General features: G+C 56.6%; 2 protein-coding genes across 8 annotated transcripts in view; one reads left to right on the top strand and one right to left on the bottom strand.

Annotated features, from left to right (window-relative positions):
* Positions 1-47: 47 nt before the first annotated feature.
* On the bottom strand, positions 48-12,462 carry LOC117646951 (receptor expression-enhancing protein 1-like). 7 transcript variants are annotated; one of them, XM_034388345.1, is made up of 10 exons: positions 12,020-12,153; positions 6,131-6,203; positions 5,385-5,464; positions 5,176-5,296; positions 4,973-5,086; positions 3,134-3,272; positions 2,900-3,038; positions 2,592-2,787; positions 1,886-2,351; positions 48-1,207 (listed from the first exon to the last, which is right to left on the bottom strand). In XM_034388345.1, the coding sequence occupies exons 3-10, from the start codon at positions 5,453-5,455 to the stop codon at positions 1,107-1,109; spliced, it is 1,347 nt and encodes a 448-aa protein (XP_034244236.1). In that variant the 5' UTR covers positions 5,456-5,464; positions 6,131-6,203; positions 12,020-12,153; the 3' UTR covers positions 48-1,106. The 7 variants fall into 7 exon arrangements, with proteins under 7 accessions (XP_034244236.1, XP_034244240.1, XP_034244235.1 ...); XM_034388349.1 differs by having other exon boundaries at positions 2,096-2,351; positions 12,020-12,144; XM_034388344.1 differs by lacking the exon at positions 12,020-12,153 and adding an exon at positions 12,273-12,462 and having other exon boundaries at positions 48-2,351.
* Positions 12,463-13,385: 923 nt separating this feature from the next.
* The window catches only part of LOC117647458 (proteoglycan 4-like), a 103,127-nt gene continuing 96,475 nt past the window's right edge, over positions 13,386-20,037 (top strand). The window contains exon 1 of the mRNA XM_034389202.1: positions 13,386-13,857. Coding sequence (XP_034245093.1) covers positions 13,657-13,857 — 201 coding nt within the window. The 5' untranslated portion in view covers positions 13,386-13,656. The remainder of the gene's footprint in view (positions 13,858-20,037) is intronic.

Here is a 20,037-nt window from a genome sequence, read left to right as displayed (position 1 = left end):
CAGCTGTTCAGTGTGGTACCAATGACTGTAAATACAATAGAACTAAGTAGAACTATTTTCAGTATTCATTTATTTCTCAACACATTTACATAACTCTTAAATTATTTCGGGAAAACAATGGTGGATGTGCAAATTATATATAATATACTTGAACAATATGTACAATTCAAGACTAAAGTTTTTTCGAGCGCCAAATCAGCAAATAACAGGTTCATTTCAACAAAATAAAAAATCCACCTCCCAGTATGACAAAAGATGGATTAGTTAAGTCTTAATGGAATAGGCTCGTGCTCACATAGAGCACAATATTTTTAACAGGATACTGAGGCTAATGATTTAGCTCTGAGAAGCCTGAAACATTTTATATCACAGTCACTTATTTCTAGAACACACACAGTCTACTATAGCATCTGGATGACAAAACACACCATGATGACTACAGTACAGCATGAATAGACACCAAAAAAAGCTTAATGATTGCCTTCTGGATGAAAATACAAATAAGAGGGGCAATGTTGATGATTGTTGCATTAGTAAATACCAACGGCACAAAACTCAACTACAGTGCTTAAAAGAGAACTCATACACATGGGCTAAGTATGCCAAACGTTAAATCTAAGCTTTAAGATGGTTAATAACACAAGGCTGACTAGACAGAGCAAAATAGACATTAAACAGTCAACATCAATAACAAGCACAATTGGAAATGAAATGTCCTTCAGGGACAATGCTTAGAAACTATATCATTTTTAAAATCCTAAATGATGAATTTTAAACTTCACTGTGGTAGATAAACAATATCTCGTCTCTTCTCATCATCTGAAGTATAACTTATCTATACTTCAAAGAGAGAATGAATATTTACATTTCATGTAAATACCTAAACCTACATGTGAAAATAAAAAAGATAAAATTTACCCCTTTTCAACTTTTGCAAAAAGAAAAGGAGCAATTACTTATTTTCTTGCAAGTTGTTTTAAAACTGATAGATAAAGAATTTACCGTATGAATTGCCCACAAGCTATACCAAATGCAAATATTGAAAGGATACAACCTTCCAAAGAATGTTTCATCTTTTGCTGTGGTCATAAAGTCAAATAATCAAATCACATCTTGGAGTCCTCTGGTAACACACTTGCAGGCTTCACTGAGTTATTCGTTTTCTTGGAGTCCTCCGGAGACGTGGTAGAGTCACATAACCCGGCATCTGTTAATTTATCAAAAAGTGTCAGATAAATTGTGTCTGAGTCTGTTGAAAACACTCTTAATACTTCATAACTTGTAGTCAAGATAAGGAAACTAAGGTATGGAGATAGGTTGTGGATAAGGACAGCAGTGCTAAAACCACTGGATTCGAAAACACTGAAGTACATTTCATCCAAGAAATTAGTGAAAAATAATTTGTGGGGTCAAGGGCTTTTAATAGTTATTAAAAAACCCTCAAATTTTGCACACAAACAAACACACACCACTCAAAACAAGTAAGATAGCTAATAGAGAAAGCAGTATTATTCCTGCTATAATGAGGGTAAAACAACTGCAATCTTAATATACTTTTTCTTTGTTACTGTCAAGTATTAGAGTTAGCTGCAGTTAGGTGAGGCATGAGGCCTAAAGAATTGTGAGGTAGTATTCAAATTTGGCATTGATAGGGAATGGTTATATTTAGCGACTCTTTTTCTCAAGAGAGAAGAGGGAGCGAGGAGATTGCCTAAACCAGCTTTTCTCCTAATAAGCACAATGGAGGTTGGTTTAGTGCCATGCTCTACAGCAGATTTTCCTGCATTACTTTCAACCAAAATATTAACACTTCCACTCATTTTCTTGGAGGACACAAGAGACATGCGAGCTCTCAAGACTGTACCATGCTCTGCATCTGACATACTTTCTGAATCACTTGTATGTTTGCTAGGAGGACCAGGGGCTCGTAATTTTCTATAACGTCCAGCTCGACCTGATGGTTCCTTTGAGTCTTGCACGTCATCAGTCGCCACATTGGCAGTACTTGGTATGTCTGATCTACCAGAGCTCTGTGGTGTCGTGGGAAGAAAGGACAGAGGTGAAGGTTTTCTTTCAAAGGGGACCAATTTCTTACGCTTGATATTTTCATTAAGTGGCTGTCTTAAAGGGGTCAGCTTTGTCACAATACTATCAGAAATCTTGGCATATGCAAAGTTTCCACTCGGAGTCTGAGATGTCAGAAGTCGGTTAATGTCCCCTTTTCTTGATGACAGTAAGTTTCTGAGCTCTGATAGCATAGACTGAGACAGCAGAGAGGCAGGAGGAGAGGGAGACCCAGAGGCGTCCAATGAAAAATCTAATTCGTCTGTCCCCACCAAGGATCCAATACCCTTCAAAGAGAAACAGACAGGGTCCTAGAACTCATTTACAGATCATCAACCAGGAATATATTCAATAAAAGACATTCTAAAAATTTAAACACAATGGTTTGATGAAAATACTACTCTTAAAAATTAGCTTTGACCTTGAAGGATAATAGGAGTACCAGAACAAACCTCCAGCTTACAGGATTATTATTATTATTTTTTTTTTAAGAACAATTACTGTGGACATTATCATAAAGAACTTACCTCAGAGCTTTTATTGGAAGACATACCACCGTATAAAGGCTTTCTGGATTTTGTGTGTGTTGAACCAATAGATGAGGAGCGCAATAAAATGTCCTCTACAGTATGGTCACTTGTGGGGGAATTTCCTTGAGAACTGCTGAATAAATGGTCAGCGCTGGAGTAGCCAGAGCTCACATCTTCCAAAGATAGGGGAAGGCTGGAAAATCATACAAATAAAATTAATTCATTTCTTCCTACACTGTAGGCAGTGTTCCATGGTTGCAATTTTACAATCAAATAAAAATACGACAAAAATGTTTTTCACGCACCCAATGGCAGCCTGCCTCTCCTCTCTACTTCTTTTCCTCAAATCTAAATCGACCTCAGAGAAATACATTTCCATAGGACTAGGTACAGAACCTGACCGGTGAGCAGGATGCATGTATGATCTACGCATGTATTGTGGATCTGCAGAACCAACAAAAACACATCTTCAGTAACTCAGAGCTGTCTGACCAGGCATGCCCATAACTAAGAGTAAGCTGTTATTTGTAAGGTCTTACCTCCGTGATGATCCACTATATCATGCTCCTCTTGAAGACTACCCAGGCCAATGGCTCTGTATTTTGGCCCATCATGTTGATCAGTCAAATCTGATAGACTATAGCTCTTCCTGAGTTGGTTCATTAATCCACCTCCTCCCTGGCCAGGCATAGAAACAAGGTATTATAAGACATATGTACTGAAAAATTTAATGGAAATAAGAAATGAACAATATTATGAGTTTGAGAAATTGAAAGGCATTGGTAGTAACATGCAGGGGGTGGAGTGCGTTTTTTATGTGCAACTGCCATGCTTCAAACAGGGGTTGTTTACATAAACCAACATTAGAAATTAAATGGGGTTTAACAGAAGTCAAAGACATCAACAAGTTTTTGTAAAAGGGGAAAAATAAGGCATTTTATTTACTTAAGTAACATGGCAGATTATATCTGCAAATACAACATGCCCTCTTTGAAAGGTACACTGTATTATTTCAATTTTATAAAAGGCACTGGCAACATTTTAGGTGCCATCAATAGTAATGTTGCATTCGTACAAGTAACATGGACCCTGACAATAATACAAATAAGTAAAAAACACCTAAAAATCCTAAAATACATATAGTACGTCTTATGAATACTCAGTCATTACAAATGCATTATTAGTCTTATTTAAAGCTTTCACAGGGGCAGCTATGAACAGAAAATTATTGTGAGATTCCTTGCTTAGCCATGAAATTTCTTACTTAATAGTATAAAACAAATCATATTTTTATTTAAAAAAAATAAACAGTCTATATGGTTCTTACACAGAAAAAGTTGTTATACTTGAGACATGAAAGGATTACAGAGGCAACACAAAACAGACATCAGAGAACCAACCAAGATCAGACAATGTGCCTTCTACAGTCTATAATGGACTAGACAACTGAACAAATGGATGATTTAAAAGAACTATATTTGATGCCTGGTAGCATTTAAAAATCTGAATTACAAGTAACAATGCAAATTTACGAGGGAATATAATATTACAGTAGTTCAAAGAAACTACCACCTCATTTTCCTTGATATGCTAGAAATTTCATCATTTACAGTGACAATATGAAACTGAAATTTTTGAAACACCAAGAGTGAGAAATTCTAATCATCATAATCGAAATCTTCTTCAACATACTGCACCACCTGCTTCTGCTTCCTACTTCTTGCACTTCTACGCTTAGGGCGCTTTTCCTCTACAGGTTCTGCCTCTGGCTCTTCGATTTCCTCCTTCGCAGCTGGGATTGGTGGCACGAAGTCTTCATCGTCAGAGTATTGGAACGCATCAAGATGCTCCAAATCCTCTGGTTCTAAGTATCCATTTGTGAACTGGGGAGCAGGTTCACTCCTCATAGCAGGTGCTGGTCCGTCTACAGCTGACCACGTTTGGTTGGATGGCCCCAGCTGTGCAGTGTTTTGCAGGCCCTTTAGATAGCAAAAGCAAAAGAAAAAAAAAACAAAGCTCATTCAAGTTAGGTGCCAAACGTAAGTGTTAGGGACAAGAGATGTGCATGAGTGAGGTGCTCAACATGATTGGGTGCATGCCCATGAAGGTGTTCTAATTGTTGAGCCAAATTGGTGCGAGTTCAACAAAGCATCAATGCGAACAATTAATATGCATTTTTTGAATTCAAATAATGAGTGAAACAACAAAGGTGAACAATTTAAGAACATAGAAGATATTAGGGGTTTTTCAGTTAGTTCTCTCACCATTCAGACACAAAGCATGTGGCTCAAAGCGAAACCACATGCCAATTTTCTGCACTCATGCTTGGCAGGAAATTTGAGGGGCTAAACAAAGAGAACAGATAAGCATGGACTGACCTTGATGGCTGTCTGCATGATCACATATCTTGCATAGTCGACACCTCTGGCGCCCAGTTGCAAAATTGTTCTGTACCCCTGGGCCTTAGCGTGGTTTATAGCTTCATCAATTTCCTGAGAAAATCAAGAAAGAGAGTTAGTAAACACAAAACAATTGAGCTCAATGAACTCAGCAACACAACATAGGCTGCTGGCCGCCATACCTGCTCCTTCTTCTTCAGCGTAGGGTGAACGAACTTGCGATACAAAATGCTGGAGCCTCTTGTGGCCGGAGACAACAGCCAGAGGACGACGATGATCTTCATCTCATAGTAAAACGGGAACCTGCCAACAAGAGCACATCACTTACACTTCAGTCACAACAAAAACCACACCGCCGACGCCGGCGTCTGTCAAACGTTGAGAGCCTCACCAGAAGCTGAGCAGGACGTCTGTGAAGGTCTCGGCGCACGTGAAGAGTGCGAACACGATCCAGTACATCATCCATTTCACCTGCAACCGAACACACACACACACACTGTAGGCGAGCTTTCTTTTTTCACGTGCTTGCGCGAACAGGGATGAGCACAGGCCTTCCCCGTTCGGCGGAAAGTTGGAAAATTCCCCCGACTTAAGGCAGTCGGGGCGCGAGGCTGTCATTCCCTCGAGAGTTCAGTCGCCCCGCCCCGCCCCGGCCCGAGCCAGCCCGACTCCACTTGGCGGGCCGCCAGCGCCGCGCCGCGTGCCGCGTGCACCGCACGCATAGAGCACACGCACGGCCGGCCGGCTCATTCCGAACAGAGCGTCCGTCGCCCCGTCTCTCTCGCACCCCTTGGGCCCCCCGGGCCCCTCGGGGACGCCGCGCGAGTGCGAGGGAGACGGACGAAAGGCCTGCCGAGACGCGTAGCGCTCTCTGGCGCATGCACGCACACGCGGAAGGCAGACGCGTCGCGCACGAAACGGGAACGGGGCGCGGGGGCCGCGGGGGGCGCGGGGCACCTTTCGCCTAGCCGGCCGCGGCTTCTGTTGCACCTGCATACAAATTGGCACCCCCAGTGGGGCCCCCACCCCCTTTCCTGTCCGCGCGATGCAACTGCGCGCGCGTCCGCCCCCCGAGACCGCCGCCAAGTAAACAAACAACAACAAAGAATGGGTACTATTTGAACGGGAGATACTCACATACTCACGCACGTCCTTCGTGCGCACGGCTTTGTAGGAGGCGTAGGCCGGGTACAGCGTGCCGAACACCAATCTGCAACACGAGTGGAGGAGGCGGTGAGTGCGGAGCGTGGACAGGGGCATCTTGGAGGTGCGCCGCGTCGCCGTCGTGATCACCGATGCCCCGGCCACGCTCACGCCCTGGACGGCGACGGCGCGGCGGCGTTCTCTACTGACACGCCATCCTATCGGGGCGGCGGTGGCGGCGCCAGGGTTTGCGGCGAGGGCAAGAAAGAAAACGAGAACCAGGAGGCCGAATTTAGCGACGAGCCCTCACGGTACCGCCACACTGTAGGGCGCAGCGACCGCCACGGCCTGCCGCAGCAAGCTGTCGATGTCTCTCGCGCGACGGCCTATGAGCGACCAGCAGAGTTCATCCTGCGGCCCGCTGCGCCCGCTGCACAGTGGGCCAGAAGACCGGTGGAGGCGGCCAAAATCCCGGACGCGTTTTGAGCTCCAGAGTCGCTAAATGGGACAGAAAACGAACGTGTCACCCCACCAATGGATTCCTCGTTCGGAAAGCAATCCATTGGTGGGGTCACACGGTCGGTTAGAGCCCCATTGAGCGACTCTGGAGCTCAAAACGCGTCTAGAGTTTTGGCCGCCTCCAGCGGTCTTCTGGCCCACTGTGCGCTGCAACCCACCGTGCCGCACCGTGCACTGCCTGTGCGTCCGCTCGCCTTTCGGGCCTTTCGGGGTGCGAGTGTGTGCGTGAGTCCGTACACGGGCCGCGGCGTATGCAAATGCGGGCCGAGGGGAGGGGTTCAACGGTTCGGTCATTTTCTCATCGGCCACCGACCGGGCCGGGCCGACCGGGCGGCGCGCGCTCTGGCGGCGAGGCGAGGCGAGGCTCCAAACTCTCCCATCGACTTGCGAATGCGAAAAGCAAAGCCCCGTCCTGCCGTCACGTCCGGCGAAACCGAGCGGCGCGGCCGGGCGGTTCAGGTTCACCCACACAGCCCAGTTCGCGACTCGGCCTGCCTCGCCTCGCGTCGGCGGGGCGGGGCGGGGCGGGGCGGGGCGGGGAGCACTAGACACTCCACTCAGCCTCTCTGGCGACATCCTCCGGACGTGGCTACGCACCTCGCTCGCGTCATCCGTGCCTTCCAGTGCACACACACACACACCGATTCCCGCGCGGCGTGCACGAGGATAGAGGGCCGCAGTTCCACCACACTGCCACCACAAGGCTTCGCGAGGCAGTGTCCGAAAATAATTTAAACTGGCATTGCGTCACCCTGCGCGAAACACACACTGCGGGAGGCGGTTCGCAGCAGCGCCGAGTGAGTAGGCACACCTGGATTCGAGATTCAACAAACCGCACACTGCGAAATCAAACGGCAGCGCGCGCCCAGCCGGCGATCGAGAGTTCGGCGCAGTATTTCGGGTGTATCGTCCAAAACTCTGGCGGCCTTGCCAAGGAATCGGCCGCGCTGTACGCGCAAAAGCTGTTTGAATGACAAAGCAGAACAAGGCGAGGTGTGAGCAGTGCCTTGCAGTGGCGTGGATGCTCCGCCCTTCCATCTGCGCGAGTTCACATCTCGAGCCGAGCCCTTCGGGTTGGCAAGAAAGGGAAAGGTGAGAGGAGGGGTGGGGAGGGGAGGGGAGGGGGAGGGGGAGGGGGGAGGGGGAAGGGGTGAGGGAGGGGGAGGGGTGAGGGTGAAAGGGGGAGTGAAGGGGGACGGCTGCAGCTGTTGTATCCTCTTCTGAACAGAACCCCCGGGAGGGGGGGGGGGATGCTGGCGGGGCGCCAAAGCCAGACTCGCACCAGAGCCTGCACTGCCGCCCCCCCGCTAAACGTTTGGCCTGCAGCAAAAGTGCATGTGTAGCGGCAGTTCCTGCCTGCTCCTCAAACCAGGCCAAACCCATAAAAAAAGTGAAAAAAATAAACAACACATCAAAAATTACAGGAACAGAACAATTTGCATTTTCGTAAGAGTAGAAATTTATGAATTGAACCTGGTCACCTACACCAGACCAGGGCGAAGAGCGCTGTCCAGTCGGCCGTCCCAGAGGCTGGCCGGCAGTGGGCACCACCACGACCAGCACACTGTTTCGTCGCGCTGTCTCTGTCGCGCCCTTAGGGCACGCGGCAGCGCGACGAAAACGACTCTCGGAATCGGTCTCCGCGCGGCAGACGGGCACAGTGTGCCACACCTGAGCGATTGTTACGCCGTCCGCCGCATAACACGCCGCGCGCGTCGGGGCGGCAAATTCAAATGGCGACATGACATCGATTGCGCGACGCGTGACGAGGCGCGTGACGCAGCACTCCGTCTCTCTCGCACTCGCGGGGCGTGGCGCGGCAGTGCGAGAGAGACGGACGGAAGCGCGACCCAGCCTGCAGCACGCAACGCCTCACGGCGACGGCAAAGGCCGAACCGCGCCCGGCCACCAGTGGGCCAGAAGACCGGTGGAGGCGGACAAAACTCTAGACGCGTTTCAAGCTGCAGAGTCACTGAACAGGACTCCAACCGCACGTGTGACCCCACCAATGGATTCCTCGTTCGGAGAGCAATCCATTGGTGGGGTCACACGTTCGGTTCGAGTCCCATTTAGCGACTCTGGAGCTCAAAACGCGTCTTGAGTTTTGGCCGCCTCCACCGGTCTTCTGGCCCACTGTGCGGCTCAGCCCGGCCCGGCCCGGCACACCGTGGCACGCCCAAAGACACGAACGAACGCCAACTCCAGCCATTCCAACCCATTTTTCAAGGTGCCTCCTCCTCACCTTCCTCCAGGCCGTCAAGCCTTCGGGCCTTCGGGCACCGTGGACTTCCCCGCGCTGCCGGAGACAGCAGGCCCGTCGCTCTGTCTCTCTCGCACTCCTGGAGCGTCCCATAGGCGTGCGAGAGAGAGAGAAGTCTCTTCGGCATCGCTCGGCGGCCGCTCGGCCATGCAGGACGCCGCGTATACAGTGTACAGTACAAGGGCCGGCCCGGCCCACCCACGGCCCCACGGCCGCGCTGCGCGGACTGATTCCGGACTGTCTCTCTCGCGGACCGGCGGCAAGGCCCGCGAGTGCGAGAGAGACAGCGCGATCGGTGAGCTGGACGGGACCAAATAACAGCAATTGGCCATTACGGTGCAAACGCCATTCCAGCCATCAGCGCTCATCAGCGCCGCGGCACTGCAGACTGATTCTGAAAGTCGCTTTCGTCGCTCTGTCTCTCTCGCACCCGCACGCGACACCCCATGAGTGCGAGAGAGACAGCGACGACTCTCGGAGTCAGTCAGCAGGCAGCGGCGCGCGGCACACTGCATTTCCGGAACCGAATCCGCCATTCGCTGTTTAGATTCCGAGACGAAAACGGGGAGCGGGGCGGGGATTCGAACCCACGTCCCCGGCGTCGGCAATAAAACGGGCCAGACACGCATCCTGCCTCGCTGTGCCTTGACACTGCGGAACTCTTCCGTTGCTCCCCGCGGCCGCGTCGCTCTCCAGTGCCTCGCTCGCCGCGTACTTATATGGCGTTGACATTGGCTGCCCCCCTCCCCTCCCCTCCTCGCATCAGCTGAGCTGCAGACTGATTCCGAGAGTCGTTTTCGGCGCTGTGTCTCCCTTCCACTCACAGGGCGTCGCGTGTAGGTGCGAGAGAGACAGAGCGACGGAACCGACTCTCGGCATCAGGCTGCTGGTCCACGGCGTCCACGGGGCCCATGGCCCACGGGCCGGACCGCGGCAACGTCGCCGTCCTAAGAGCGGTGACTAATGGAAGCATTTTCCGAGCAAAACACGACCGGAAAATGGGCGGGAAAACGATTTGACGGAACAGGAGTCGTTTCCGCTCGACTGGCCACGGCCCGGTCGCGGCCAGAGCCAGAGAGGCACAGTGCAGTGGGCGTCGAGCACGGCGAGGATGCCCAGCCAATGGCCAGCCAATGGCCGAGCCGGCCCGGAAGTGCACGAGCCAATTAGAAACCTTGGGCCGCACGCGCCGAACGCGTTCAACGGCCCGGAGGACCCGGAGGCCGCCGTCTCTCTCGCACCGCGACGCAAGGGCCCGCGAGTGCGAGAGAGACAGAGTTCGCGAAGGGGCCGCTAACGGCCTAATTCGGGCCGCGAGTGCGGCACATCAGGCGAACGGGGGAAGGGGGCTGGGCTGGCGCACCCCGATGGGGCACCCCGACGGGGCACCCCCTGCCCCCCTTTCCATTTCACAATCTCGCCGCACTCACCCCCGCGGCACCGCCAGGCACGCCCAGGCACTGGGAGAACGATCAAACCTCGCGCGTTCCACCCCCACCCAAGGCCTGCAGGCTACAGCAAGGCTACAGCAAGGCTAGCAAGGCTACTGCAAGGTACAGCCTGCATGCAGTGCGCCAGACTTACTACACGGCCCCGACAGTTAGGCAGAACTCAGGGCCGCCACCGACCCCAAACGACTTCCCAGCCGAATTTCTACAACGCCACCACCGCCGCCATCATCCAGGGCGACACCGCGCAGTTCCTGTTCCACTACAAGGAGCGCGGCCGCCAGCACCGCCACCGCGGCGACTGCAGAGCGCCTCCGAACAGCGGTTGTCTCTCTCGCACGCCTTCGGGACGCCCCGCCGGTGCGAGAGAGACAGCTCGAACTTGTTGGAGGACGATCTAGTCTACATCACGGAGGCGACCGCGCCACGCAGTCGTTTTCGTCGCTGTCTCTCTCGCACTCATGGGGCGTTCCTTACAGGTCCGAGAGAGACAGAGCGACGAGAACGACTCTCGGAATGAGTCCGCAGCACCGCGCCAAGTCCAAGTCAACGACACGGACGGGACGGGACGCCTCGATACGACCAATCTGCTTCCGATAGTACAGCCGCGCGAGAAAGTGCAGGCGTGCAGGCGTTCGGCCAGCGGCCTAGCCCCCGCACCTCGCGCGCCAAGCAGCGCCAAGCGGCGCGAAGCAGGGAAGCCGGGCGACAGCCGGGGGAAAAAGACGGCAAAATAAAAAGCAGTCGCCGCACAGTGGGCCAGAAGACGGTGGAGGCGGCCAAAACTCTAGACGCGTTTTGAGCTCCAGAGTCGCTAAATGGGACTCGAACCGAACGTGTGACCCCACCAATGGATTCCTCGTTCGGAGAGCAATCCATTGGTGGGGTCACACGTTCGGTTCGAGTCCCATTTAGCGACTCTGGAGCTCAAAACGTGTCTAGAGTTTTGGCCGCCTCCGCCGGCTTCTGGCCCACTGTGCGCCGTGGAAATAGAGCAGGCCGGTCACGGAGTGGACGGTGATGGCGTTCGCGGGGCTCCGGAGGCGCAGAGCGGCCAGCCATCTAACTGGAACGGTATGGAAAGGCGGGGGCGGGGAGGGAGGGATCCACCGGCACACCGGTAGCAGGAAATAACAGGAAGCAGGCCAATGTCACTCAAGCGAGAGTCCTGTCGTGCCTGCACTGCACGGGCGGTCCCATCACAGTGTAGTAACCAGGGCATGGAGCTGGCTGTCACAATCACAATCACTGCGTAAGAGACAGTCGACACTTATCGTCACAAAAGACACCCAGGGAAATTTTTCACCGTTCGACATTTCCCATTTGGAATTGTTTAACAATCACGCCTGATATTCAGGAACTGTGAACAGTACTGCTGGTAGAAATGAGAAAAAAACATGAAACTGCCAAGTTGGAAACCTATGACACTGTCATCCGTAACTTAACCTCACCCAACGAAACAAACTGTCAGGCCCACAGGCATCACCGTGTCAGCGCTCAGACAAACGCTAAGCGGAGAGCCCCGCTCGCTCGCATTACCAAAGCGTTCTTTGTTCCCTTCTCTATCCCGTTTCTGCAACTTCTATTTATAGTGCAGAAGTGTACAGCCGCGGTCCGAACCGACACCCCGAGTCCCTGTGCAAGGGAGACACGGACCGACTTATTCCAAGCGCCCCAGCGTTGGCACGGCTACCTGGCCCGCGAGCTTCACACCCCGACTCGCTGGTCGTCGTGGAGCATGTCGACAAGCACCTCGTCGGTGTCCCAAGAGACCAGGACGGGACAAAGAGCGAGCGAGACGGAGGACGGACACAACAAAGGGGACGGCGACGGCGCGAGCCCCGCGCCACTGCCGCCATGTCCAACGGCACCGCGGCGCAGCGCGGCCCTGCCGAGGCGAACTACTCACATCACAAGTCGCGAAACTATGGAGGAGATCATTGTTTCTTGGAGTTATCACATTCGTTGCTCCGCGGGCGACCCTGTGTCGCCTTCTTCCACCAGCGAACTGAACACAAACAATCACACAGCGGCCATGACGGTCGGTCTGGTTGTGATGACGGGCTGCCAACCTCGCGGAGCCGAAGCCGAAGCCGAGTCCACGGCGCGCCGCCCCGCCCCCCCCACCACCCCCCACCACCGCCAGGCACGGCTGCCGCGCGCGCCGGGAAGTTTCCCTCGAGGGCGCCGCGGACCGCCGCCTGCCGCCGCCGCGCGGTGCGGGAACTTCGAAGCGGGGCGTGCCGTCGCGCGGGTCTGAACGTGTATCCGTGGCTGCGACGCGAACGCCGGCTGGTTTCAACGCGAACGAGTGTAAACCAGCAGCGAGTTGGAGAGGACGCAGAGCCAAAAGTTGGAGTTGAGGTTTCTCTGGCCCGCCTGGCCCCGCCCCCCACAACAGGTTGGCCGGCTTGAACTTCCCTCGGACGCCTCGAACTTGCTGGCGGGGTCGCCGCGTCGCGGACTGACGGTCTGCTGGTCTCGCTGGGCGTGCTCTCGGAGGGAGTGAGAGAAAAGTCTCCGCGGTGGCGCCAACCGTTGGTTGCCGTTGGTGTGCCGCGGCTCGTTTCTCTCGAGAGGGAATTCCCCTCCGCGGCCGGCCGTTGGCGCCGTTGGCAGCGCCGCCGCGTGACGTCGCGACGCTGCAAGGCGGGAGATCGCAAGCAGGCGCGCTGGTGCGCTGCGAGGCGAACTAGTCCCTCAGCGCGGAGGGATCTGAGCGCGGGCCGGGCGGGCCGGGGAGGGAGGGACAAGCGCGGGACGGCGGGGAGGCCGCCTGCCTTGGCGCTTGGCTCGGCTTGGCTTGCCGCTGCCGCGGTGAACGGAGTGAACGGAGTGCAGGCGGACTACTTCTTGGCGTTGGCGCGGCGCGCGGAGCGACACGGCGGCCTGCGGCAGCCTGCGGCCGCCACGGGGCCCGCGCTACGCGCCGCCACGCCGCGCCGCCACGCCGCGCCGCGCCCCGCCCCGTCGCGGCGGCCCCAACGGCCCCGTCCCCATCCCTACTCGTCAGTAAGCCCGAGCCCGATGTAGCAGGCGCAGACGCTTCGCCTGTCCCGCGCGCTAGTTCTCCGCGCTCGTGTGCGCATGTGAGTGTGTGTAGTGGATATGTGTGTGAGTGTGGTGTACGTGCCTTCGTGAGAGTGTGCGTCATGTGTAGGTGTGCGTGCGCGTGTGTGCGTGCGTTCACGCATACAGCGGCAGTGTCGCCTGCTGCTGACGGTTACAAGTGATACAGTGAAATCAAGTGAAATAAGAAATAAGTGTGTGTGGGGGAGGCAAACGTGGTGCAAATGAAGTGGAAGGTGCATCAACAACACCCAGCCATGGTGGATTACAAGCTGGATTACAAATTCCGCGAGGAGCTGGTGGGCAAGCGGTTCGTCTCGTACAGTGGATGCCACCCTACTCAAGAGGATATCTCCAAATGGGGGTGGCGGTGCGGGTTTATCCGCGCCACCAGCCACCTGGACAACAAGCACGAGGAGCTGCAGGTGAGCTTTCGCGCCTCTCCTCGCCGTCTCGAGGCTCTGGAGGTCCTTGGACTAATTAGCCAACCACAGGGAATGTCCAAGACTGCCTGCCCTAAAGTGCCGCTTTTGGCGTCGCCCGGGCGCACCTGCACGCGTTGCAGCTGGGCCCGGCAGGTCCATTGTTGCGCCCAGGGAGAAATCTCCACGAAAATAGCGCCTGGTCGCTCCGACATGAACGCGGCTGAGGGGCAGGGGGGGGGGCGCCAGGGAAGGACAAACATCTGACGCAATGAAAGGAGGCACAAGCCTGCCCCATTTGACTGTTCAAACCGTCAGGGCCCGGTCGGTTCAAAACGTGTGCCACGGCCGACGAGTCCTCGAAGTGAGGCAAGCTTGCGCTAGCGCGGCGGCGTTGGCGCGCTTTTGCTAGAGGTTTCCAATCTGGCTGGCCGGGCGGCGGGCCGCGGCGGGCTGCCTGCTGGCTGGCTGGCGGGCCACAGATGGGCTGCCTCGCCTCTGCCTCTCTCTAGCGCTAGCGCGCAAGCCGCACTCACACTACAGGTTGGCGGGCCTTGCAGGCCTCGTCTGGTTTCGAAATCCAGACCAAATTGTGACTCGTCAGCCGTTCGACGCGGCGCAGTTGGCCCGGCTGCGGCCCCCGTCGGCATCCCCCATGCCGGCCGCGCCGTTCGAACGATGCACGCACTGCCACGGACAGACTGGCAGACAGGCAGGCAGACGGACAGACGGACAGACAGACAGACAGACAGACAGACAGACAGACAGCAGACAGGCAGGCAGACGGACAGACGGACAGACAGACAGACAGACAGACAGACAGACAGACAGACAGACAGACAGACAGACAGACAGACAGCAGGCAGGCAGGCGGGCGAACAGACGGAGGGCGCTAGGCCCATGTCCCTTCATCAAGAGCTGTTATGCCCTGTCCTTGGCAAGAGGCTCATGTGACCTCCTCCCTGTCCCTGGCACCGATCGTCCGTCTCTGTCGCTCACGGGCCCGTGCCGCCACGCCGCCACGCCGTTCCCGATGGCTCCGTTTCGTAGTTGGGAGTCTCGACTGCGCGCGTGACGTTTTTCCGAAAACCTTGAACCTGGTTTGGCGCGGCGCGGTGCGGTGCGGTGCACGCACAGTGGGCCAGAAGACCAGTGGAGGCGGTCAAAACTCTAGACGCGTTTTGAGCTCCAGAGTCGCTAAATGGGGCTCGAACCGAACGTGTGACCCCACCAATGGATTGCTCTCCGAACGAGGAGTCCATTGGTGGGGTCACACGTTCGGTTCGAGTCCCATTTAGTGACCCTGGAGCTCAAAACGCGTCTAGAGTTTTGGCCGCCTCCATCGGTCTTCTGGCCCACTGTGGCACGGTCCGTGCATGCCGCCCTCGCCAGGACAGCCAGGATCGCCTGCCGGAGGATTCCTGCCGTCCGACCAAGTTTTGAGACGTGTGCTGGCGTGGCTGGCGCACCACGCGAGCGGCAGGTCTTGGCGGGCCGGGCTAGGCAGTGTCCGTATACCGTTGGTTCTCCGGGCCCCGCCGCGCCGCGCCCCGCCCCGCCCCGCCCCGCCACTCTCTCGATGGCACACTGCGGCAAATGCACTCTGCCTATTGGGCTGGGCGTGTCGGAGAAAGCGCCACTGTCTGCAGTTCGATGTCGCTTGGTTCCTTTCTAAAAGCGTTCCGGTCGCACAGTGTAGTGCTCAGTGCACGCGTGCGGCAGCCACTTCAGTATGGCGTGTCGTCATCGCAGTGCAGTGACGAAGCTGAAAATGCTGGCGACGGGGCGTGCTAGCTGCGATTTTCGACGACGACTGACCATTTGGGCAACGTTTTCAGATCTTTCTGTATCTCTCACCGTCTGCTACACTGCTGTACCTGCCCTGCGTCGGCCGGGTGCACCAGGTGGACCTGAAATCTGGAATTGTACAGTCACGCAAGACACCATTCCTCAGCGCGCGGCCGGTGGGGTGGGGGTGGTTTCGGTAGGGCTGCAGACTCCACAGTGGCGCGAAAATGCTCGCCACCGTTTCCCTCATCCGCGACCTGATACCAACCGGTGTTTCCGTCTCTCTCGCACTCGAGGGACGTCCGTTTGGTGCGAGAGAGGCAGCGGTAGCAAGCCTTTTCCGGCCGATTTGGCTGCTTGGCGCTGGTTTTTGGCCATGCGTCGTGCCGTGGGGCGGTGGGGCCGTGGGGCCGTGGGGCGCCAAAAAGCCGAAGCCTCCCCCAGACTGGGTCACAGAAGGGTGGGCGTGGCGGCGCCCGCCCTTAGGGCGCCTGTCTCTCTCGCACTCACTGGGCGTGCCGAAGGTGTGCGAGAGAGACAGTCTGAGTTACACAGCGGGCTGCGCCGCTGCGGCCATGCCGAATTTTGAGGCTCACTCTCGCACTCATAGGGCGCCCCGTGGGGGTACGAGGGCGACAGTCGACGGCAGGGCTGGCTGCTAGGGTTGCCGCGGCCGCCACGGCGGGCTGCTAGGGTTGCCGCCAGGCTGCGAGGGTGCACAGTGTGACCTAATGGCCGCGGCCGCCACGGCGGGCTGCTAGGGTTGCCGCCAGGCTGCGAGGGTGCACAGTGTGACCTAATGGCCGCGGCCGCCACGGCGGGCTGCTAGGGTTGCCGCCAGGCTGCGAGGGTGCACAGTGTGACCTAATGGCCGCGGCCGCCACGGCGGGCTGCTAGGGTTGCCGCCAGGCTGCGAGGGTGCACAGTGTGACCCAATGGCCGCGGCCGCCACGGCGGGCTGCTAGGGTTGCCGCCAGGCTGCGAGGGTGCACAGTGTGACCTAATGGCCGCGGCCGCCGCGGCGGTCCAAAGTCCCGCCGCCGAGTCCGCCGAGTGGGCCCCCATGGGGGTGGGTGGCGGGGGTGGGGCGTCCCGCTCGCTGCCTATCGACGCATGCCTCGGTTTTGGTCGTCTTCTGTAGGGGCCGCGCGGCCACGCCAGGCTACGCCCGGCTACGCCGCAGTCCGCCCCTCTTCGTACTGCACGGGGCGTGGCGCGGCGTAGCGGTACACAGAGAGGGCCAAGTGGAACGCCGGCGCGCCGGGCCGAGTGTGAAGAAAATAAGAGAAAAACAGAGCGCGGCGTGTGTGTTTGTGTGTGTGTGTGTGTGTGTGTGTGTGTGTGTGTGTGTGTGTGCGTGTGTGTGTGTGCGGCGCCGCGTTATCTGCGCGAAGGACGCCGAGCCGTGTCATCCCAGAGCAGCGCGCAGCGCAGCAGCGCAGCCCGGATGTTGTGACCTGACACAACGGCTGGCCCTCGGGCTGGCCCGCACCCGCGGGGCCGCGGACCTCCACGCGGACCTCCACGCGGACCTCCACGCGGACCTCCACGAGCCTTCACTCACGGGCCGGGAGGAGGACGCCACCCAGGACCCTACTCTGCCATGCCTCGGGAAGACTTTGACCTCAACCATTTCGGGACCAGTAACCGCACAAAGTTGGTCCAAAAGGTGATGGAGTCTCCGAAAGTGGCTGTTTTCGCTGACTTTGGGCGGCCACTGCGTCCGATCTAGTTGCCGTCGAAGGTCCCCCTCAACGTCCTAGTAGTATTCTTCAGACTCTACTCTTTCATGCCTTGCCTCGGGAAGGCTTTCATCTCAACGATTTTGGGACCAGTAACCTTAAAAAGTTGGTCAAAAACTCATGGAATCTCCTAGAGTTGTGATTCGGACGTTCACTGATCTCGAGTTGGTTACCCTGGGGCGTGGACGACAGTCTCCAGACACCAAGCCGGGAAATCGCACACCCCAGCCAAGGCTGCAGTGTGGCTGTCGGAACTCAGCCAGAACCACGATTTCTACACATTTGTTACCGTTTCGGCCTTCTTGTGCCATCAGCGTTGAGTCAAGAATATACCTAAATTTTTCGAGGTGTAAGTGCGTGTGGACACTCTGGACGGGTTTCGAATGGGATTGTGGGTGGGATCCTGGATGGAACCTTGAATGGAATCCTGTTCGGGACACCGTGATATCTTGGGAGAGAAATTCCGGACGGCATCGTGAGCTAGTGGGTCCTGCCTGTATGCACCTCAGGTGAAAGAATTCTTTCACACCTGAGGTCTTGGATCAAGACTTCGGCTTATTGGAAACCCCCGAATCCTTTGAATCTGACTTTGAACCGAGTTTGGAACCGAGGCCAAGTTTAAAATGAGGCTTGTTTTGTTTCCTTCGCGCGGAGGATGAAATCCCCGGTGAAATGAGCGCCTCCGCGAACGTGCGTGCGTGCCCGACTGCACCTCGGACTGCACCGTGGCGTAAGTCAGAAGAATCTCTCCAGGACGAAACGAAATGTTGGATGGGATCCCTGATCCTCGCTCCTCGCGCACCTCGGCCAGCCAGCCGTCGGCCTGCCGGCCAGGATGGTGGTTCGAGGCGCTGGCGTTGGAACTCGGTGGCGGCGCGTAGCGGAACTGGGCGGGGCGGGGCGGGGCGGGGCGCGGGTCCACCGTGCGTCGGAGCAGGTTCGGAGCCTGGACGGCCGGACGGCGGCCGGGAAGGGAACCTACACCCGAAGTGAAAAGGGCCTTGACCCCAATTCCCGTCTCCTGATCACGGTCTGTGAGAGTCCAAGTCGAATCCGGCTCCGTGCTCTCCGGCCTGGCACCACGCAGTGCTCCGTCGCACCAATGCGGCGTGCTCCGTGAGTGCGAGAGAGACAGAGAACGAATCCGTCTGCTGTGTCGCGCTGTCCCGCTGTCGCTGTGCGTGCTGCACCACACTGTATACGACCGCGGGATGCGCCCGACCGAGCCACCGACGCCCCGGCGATCGAATGCCGCCACTATCAGTGGCTGTACCGCGGTGCCGCGGTGCGTGCATGCATGCGCGGCGGGCTGTGGTACAGTCCGCGCAGAAAGACCGCGACGTACAGTCACTACCAGTGCCGTGAACCACTCGGAACGCGCGTGCCTGCTCCATGCCCAATTGGCCCTATCCCAGCCGCGCGTGGGTGTGTGTGTGTGTGTGTGTGAATGCACACACACACACACACACACACACACTTACACACACGTGCTCAACGTTCTGTGTCACTATGTGTCTGCGTGGATTAAGTTTATCAAGCATTTGTGGAGGACTCTCTTTCCTTCGCGATTCAAGGAAGTGTTTTGGTACTCCAAAGTCCTTCCTGGTTACGCGAAAGCCGGCTTTCCCTGGAATTGACTTTACTTTCGGGCTGTACCACGCCGGATGCAGCACGTTTGCTGATAATCTTGACCCAGCTGTCACACATAGACAGTCCGTTGTCATCAGACCTTGCATATTGGTTTCTGGGAGAGATTCTTCGTCTTCGAAGCGAAAAGGACCGGCTCCTTGATGGATTTTCCGGTGATCCACCCCGTGCCGGAGGAGCGCGTGCCAGCGGGCAGTCTTAGCCAGCACCCTGTCTCTCTCGCACCCCAGCAGGACGAGAGAGAGAGAGAGAGAGAGAGAGAGAGAGAGAGAGAGAGAGAGAGAGAGAGAGAGAGAGAGAGCAGCACGGAGTGGGCCTGGCGCCGCGCCTTGCCGCGCCAGACGCCGTGTGTCGGAATGGGGAAACCATTACTCTGACGGATGCGCCCAGACAGGCGGACGGCCAACATCCTGTACGTCTTGGCGGCGAACCGCGAGTCACGGCGCCGCACAGTGGGCCAGAAGACCGGTGGAGGCGGTCAAAATTCCAGACGCGTTTCGAGCTGCAGAGTCGCTTAACAGGACTCGAAGCGAACGTGTGACCCCACCAATGGATAGCTCTCCGGACGAGGAATCCGTTGGTGTGGTCACACGTTCTGTTCGAGTCCCATTTAGCGACTCTTGAGCTCAAAACGCGTCTAGAATTTCGGCCGCCTGGCCGTGCAACGCCGCCTGCGAGATCGGCGCAGGCAACCCGCTGGGCGCCCAGTAGGCAACCCGCCGGCCAGGGCTGCGCGCTGCTGCGGCGGTTGCCTACCCCGAGAACCGCAGGCGCTCCGGGTCACCTGGCCGTCGCCGTCGCCCTTGCCGAAGGCCTGCACGTGAGTTCCATCGCGGTTCCGGGCTGGGCTCGGGGATGCACTGGGTCGCCATGGCGACGCCATCGGGCTGCAGGGCGGCCTTCTCGGCCTTCTCGTGCCAGGTGTCGGGTAGCCAGCCCGGCATGGGGCGCAGCAGGGGCCTCGCCAGGGCCCCGCCCAGGGCGGTTCGCGTCGTGAGACTCCAGC

Source organism: Thrips palmi, unplaced genomic scaffold (assembly GCF_012932325.1).
Source record: "Thrips palmi isolate BJ-2018 unplaced genomic scaffold, TpBJ-2018v1 HiC_scaffold_2, whole genome shotgun sequence".
Classification (NCBI taxonomy): Eukaryota; Metazoa; Arthropoda; class Insecta; order Thysanoptera; family Thripidae; genus Thrips; species Thrips palmi.
This window is presented reverse-complemented; position numbering and strand designations above follow the sequence as displayed.

What these genes read in the sequence shown, in the direction of transcription:
- LOC117646951 (XM_034388344.1), bottom strand. Translation starts at nt 12,304, where the DNA reads ATGATCTCCTCCATAGTTTCGCGACTTGTGAT. An exon ending in TATAGTGGATCATCACGGAG is followed by an intron (nt 3,039 to 3,133) that starts GTAAGACCTTAC and finishes TTGGTTCTGCAG; the next exon opens with ATCCACAATACATGCGTAGA. An exon ending in GAGAGGCAGGCTGCCATTGG is followed by an intron (nt 2,788 to 2,899) that starts GTGCGTGAAAAA and finishes ATGATTTTCCAG; the next exon opens with CCTTCCCCTATCTTTGGAAG.